Here is a 5,103-nt window from a genome sequence, read left to right on the forward strand (position 1 = left end):
CACCACGGCAAGGCCCTCCCCCTCTCCTCTTTATCTCCCCCCCACACAAGTGCGCGCGCCGCCTCCCGCCTTTCTCTCGCCTCCCTCTTTCTCAGTTCAGAGCCGGGAAAACTCCCGATTTATTCGCCGGGCTCCAAGAGTTAAGACGTCGTGGGCTCCTCGGGAGGAGGAGGAGGAGGAGGGAAGAGAGAAGAAACCAAGGAAGGAGGAGGAGGTGGGGGGACTTAGGGGAGGGAGGGGGAAGGGGGAGAGATAGGGCAGGTTTCCAAAGCCTCCACGACACTTTTGCCTAAATTAAAAAGCAACCAATCGGAACGGCCGGAAGGGGGGGCCTCGCGCCCTGAGCCAGTCATCCCGGGCCTGTCAATCACTCAGCGGGTAGCCAATCAGCGGGGGCCCTCGCGCTCGACTTCCTTGTATTTGGGATAGTGTGGTGGTGGTGTGCGCGCGCGCTCGGCTGAGGGTAAACATTCGGCAGTCTGCTCTGCGAGGGAGGGACGCGCGAGAGAGCTGTCAGAGGGAGAGAAAGAGAGAGCGAGGAGGAGGAGGGGGAGGAGGAGAGCAGGCGGCGGCGGCACACCAGCAGCGGCAACGAGGGGAAGAGCATTACCGAGCCGAGCCGCCGGAGCAGCGAACCTGGTAGCCAACTTTCCCCGCTGGAGTTTAGCGGCTTAAAGGATACCTCCTATGCGCGCACCGCCACCGCACACCTCTTCTCGCCCGGGCGATTTCCAAACCTCCCCTCCTCACAAGCAGCTGGACCGCCGCCTCGCCTTCTCCCTTCCCGCCCACCCCGATTAGAAGGGGGTCAGAAACCGTAAAACTTTTTTCTCCCCCCCCCTCGGTTTGTTTTGCTTGGAAGAAAAAAAGGAAGAATTAACCATCCGCGATTCCTCCCCCCCTGCCCCCCCCGTGTGAAAAAAGGAGGAGAAAAGAGGCAACCCTCCCCACGCGCCGAAAGAGCTGAGGGGGAAACATGTCTTCTCCAGACTCTCGCAAAAAGGTTGCCGGAGGACTCCTGTTTCCAAGGGACCCGGGCGCTTCGGCCGGACGTCCACTTTGAGCGATGCGGTCTCCTCCTCAAGCTTCGCCTCAGCCGCCAGCCACGCCAGAAGTTTTCTCAGGACACGAAACAAAACTTGCGCGTTGAGAGGAAAGGACAGGCGAGCGCGCCGGCGGAAAGAAAGTAGAGAGAGAGAGCGAGAGAGCGGGTGCGCGTGACGGGCGAGAGAAAGAGAGCCCACCCGCCTTTACTTTACTTAGCCGCCTACAAATAATTTCAAAACGGAGGGGGAAAAGAAACTTTCCTGAGGGAAGAAAAACAACCACCGCCAACAGCGACTTAAAAACTGCGAGAGAACTATGCTCCTGAGGGAGAAAAGGAAAGCCAAAGGGGAAGCTATTGTGGGGTGACTCCCCCGAGTTTTCGCTCTCCCCCCCCCTCATTCTCTGCCCCCCTCCCCCGCTGCAATATACTGGCGGCTGCTGACAGGTAAATAGGGACTGTTCGGAGGGAGCAGAGGAAGCGCTGGGGGTCGAGGGCTGCCTTTTCCTGAAAAAGGACCCGCGAGGCCGGGAAGGTGCGCACGGCGCGGGTCTCGCTTCGGGGCCGGGCGGGCAGGCGAGGATTCTCCTCCCACGCTGCTCCTCGGCTGCGGAGGCTGGAGCGCCAAGTGGAGGGGGGGCAAGAGCAGCAGCAGCAGCAGGCGCGATGGCCACGGCGGCGTCTAACCCCTACCTGCCGAGCAACAGCATCCTGTCGGCGGGCTCCATCGTCCACTCGGACTCCGGCGGGGGCATGCAGCCGGGCAGCGTGGCCGTCACTTCGGTGTCCGGCGGGGGCTACCGGACCGACCCTTCTTCCGTCAAGATGGTCCAGAGCGACTTCATGCAGGGCGCCATGGCGGCCAGCAACGGCGGCCATATGCTGAGCCACGCGCACCAGTGGGTGACAGCCCTGCCCCACGCCGCCGCCGCCGCCGCTGCAGCCGCCGCTGCCGCCGCCGCCGTGGAAGCCGGCTCGCCTTGGTCCAGCAGCCCGGTGGGCATGACGGGCAGCCCCCAGCAGCAGCAGGCGCAGCAGCAACAGCAGCAGCCCGACGTGAAGGGTGGCGGCGGGCGGGACGACCTGCACTCGAGCGCGGCGCTGCACCACAGGCCCCCGCCGCCGCACCTGGGCCCCCCGCACCAGAGCCACTGGGGCTCCACCACGGCGGCCCACCTGCCTTCCATGGCCAGCCAGCAGCAGCAGCAGTCGCTCATCTACTCGCAACCGGGCGGCTTCACGGTCAACGGCATGCTGAGCCCTCCGCCGGGCAGCCAGAGCCTGGTGCACCCGGGCTTGGTGAGGGGCGACACGCCAGAGCTGGGCGACCACCCGGGCCATCACCACCACCACCACCATCATCCGCACCCGCACCAGCACCACGGCGGCGGCGGCGGCGGCGGCGGTGCCGGCGGCCTCAACAGCCACGACCCGCACTCGGACGAGGACACGCCGACCTCGGACGACCTGGAGCAGTTCGCCAAGCAGTTCAAGCAGCGCCGGATCAAGCTGGGTTTCACGCAGGCCGACGTGGGCTTGGCGCTAGGCACCCTGTACGGCAACGTCTTCTCGCAGACCACCATCTGCCGCTTCGAGGCCCTCCAGCTCAGCTTCAAGAACATGTGCAAACTCAAGCCCTTGTTGAACAAGTGGCTGGAGGAAGCCGACTCATCCACGGGCAGCCCGACCAGCATCGACAAGATCGCCGCGCAGGGCCGCAAGAGGAAGAAGCGGACCTCCATCGAGGTGAGTGTCAAGGGGGCTTTGGAGAGCCACTTTCTGAAATGCCCCAAGCCCTCCGCCCAGGAGATTACGAACCTAGCGGACAGCCTGCAGCTGGAAAAGGAAGTGGTCAGGGTTTGGTTTTGCAATCGGAGGCAGAAAGAGAAGCGGATGACCCCTCCTGGGATCCAGCAGCAGACGCCCGACGACGTCTACTCCCAGGTCGGCAACGTCAACTCCGACACGCCGCCCCCGCACCACGGACTCCAGGCGAGCGTGCAGTGAAAAATACAGAAAAGACAGACAGTCAGAGAGACCGAGTCGTCGCCACAAAAGTGAGAGGAGTTATTAGAGAGAGAAAGAGAGCGAGGAGAGGAGACCGAGAGAAAGAGAGGGAGGGAGGCAAGCACAGCGCTGGTGGTGGGCAGTCCGGGTGGGGGAGGGGAGGGAGATGGAGAAGGGAGGCCAAACAGCGGGGGGGAGACCAGACACCTGCAGCCCACGTTTGTGTTCGGTTCCCCGACCCCATCATTTTATACCCGTCTCTATCAGAAACCTTTGGAAAAGTCCAGCCCAGCGGTGGGAATTCCATCTCGACGTGGGGAAAAAAACAGCGTGATGGAAACCCAGACAGACCAAAAATTGATACTTTTCTTTTCATTTTTCTTTTGGGTAGCATCCTACGACAAAATCTAAATTGCGTCCTGCCGCGGCCTTCAGGCAGCGACGAAACCAGCCCTGTCACCTACTTTCACTCTCTGCCCTCTACCTTTCTCTTCTCCTCCTCATTTCCTAGGCTCCCCCACCTGCCACCGCACTCACCCCATTCTTTTTCAAAGCACTGTCCTGCGAGATTCCCCGAAACTTTTCTCTCCATCTCAAACACGCGCAGGCATAAACACAAGACAGGCATTTAAAAATACAACCACAAAAAAAAAAAAAAAATACACGTGAAAGGTTAGAGAAAGACACAGCCTTAGCAGGAACAAAACCAGGAACAAATATTAGCTGCTTTCCAGAACTTAGTTAATTCTTGGCCAAACTACATTAATTATTGGTACAGGGCAGGAATCCACTTGAGAAGGAAAAATGGGGGGAGTGACAGGTTTTTTAGATGGAAAATTGAGAAATAATGCAAAAAAATTAAAAAAATTAAAAAAATAAGCAGTCAAGATAAGAAAGCAAATTTATTCACCACAAGGAAGAGAGAGGAGGGAGGGAGGGGAGAAAGAAAGAAGAAAGGAAAGAAAGAAAGAAAAGAAAAGAAAGAGGGTAAATGGAAAGCTGACCCTGAAAAGAATAAAAAGGGGGGGTAGGTCTCCTACTGCCGGGAGGGGTTGGAGGGGTGGAAGGCAAAGCAAGGTAGCTGGTCTTTAAAGTTGGAGCTCCCTAGAAGAATTTTGCATGAATTAAGAAAAACAGCAATATGGAAGGAATAATTCAGGGGCTGTCAAAATTATGCTTCTGATGGCTGCCAATCACCCCGGAAGATTAATTTTTTAAAATCTCACCAATAATTTTTTTATTTTTATTTTTTTGGACTAATTCATATAAAGGGATTTAAAAAGCAACTGGGCATCTGCAACTGCACTTATCTGAACTTCTCTCCTAAATCCGTTGCCAACTTGCTTGAATGGGTGCTGTGGAAGTGATTCTATAACACTGCCATTTCCTCGCAGTGTTTTTGGTAGGTTTTAATAAACAGACTTTTCAACAAACAAAAAAAAGAAAAAAAGACGGCAATAGAGAAATGTTTAGATCCATTGTTGATCTAAAAAAATTTGCTTTATATTTTCATTAAATGACTTCTTTTAATATTTTATTCAGAATACCTATGAACTACTGCAAAACGGTAATTTATTTTTTCCCCAGATCTTGTATTACGTGTTTTTTTCAAACGAGCACAAATTTACAAAAATAAAATGGAAAAAAAATTATGGACAGCTATTAGGTAATAAGGGTATCTTTTGATGTGATAATTTGATTGTAATTTAATTTGAGTAGTGATTCCGTAAGAGCTGATTGAGAAAATAAATTTGTTAGAATGAAATAGTCTTTTGTCTGATACATTAAAAAATGTGTCCAGTAAATTGTCTTAAGAAAATACTGAAAACCTTTTAAATGACGGAATCAAAAATAGAACCAAACTGTTTTCTGTAGCTTTTGATGATATTTTGACAGAGGACGGAGAGAATCCTTTCTTCACCAGTACTGGTGGAATTAGCCATTTAGAAGTAGTTCCACTCCTAATAAATCCGTAGGGTAGTTATACAGTATTTCTAGATCAATGCATAGAGAGTGTGTATTGGATTGATAAAGCGAGACTTTAGAACAGA

The 5,103-nt window shown here is 54.2% G+C and overlaps 1 protein-coding gene across 1 annotated transcript; it reads left to right on the forward strand.

The window, feature by feature from the left end:
* Nucleotides 1-531: 531 nt before the first annotated feature.
* On the forward strand, nucleotides 532-4,817 carry POU3F3 (POU class 3 homeobox 3). The gene has a single exon (XM_070751066.1). The coding sequence runs from the start codon at nucleotides 1,712-1,714 to the stop codon at nucleotides 3,050-3,052; it is 1,341 nt and encodes a 446-aa protein (XP_070607167.1). The 5' UTR covers nucleotides 532-1,711; the 3' UTR covers nucleotides 3,053-4,817.
* The last annotated feature ends 286 nt before the right edge of the window (nucleotides 4,818-5,103 follow it).

This window comes from Erythrolamprus reginae, chromosome 4 (assembly GCF_031021105.1).
Source record: "Erythrolamprus reginae isolate rEryReg1 chromosome 4, rEryReg1.hap1, whole genome shotgun sequence".
NCBI lineage: Eukaryota > Metazoa > Chordata > Lepidosauria > Squamata > Dipsadidae > Erythrolamprus > Erythrolamprus reginae.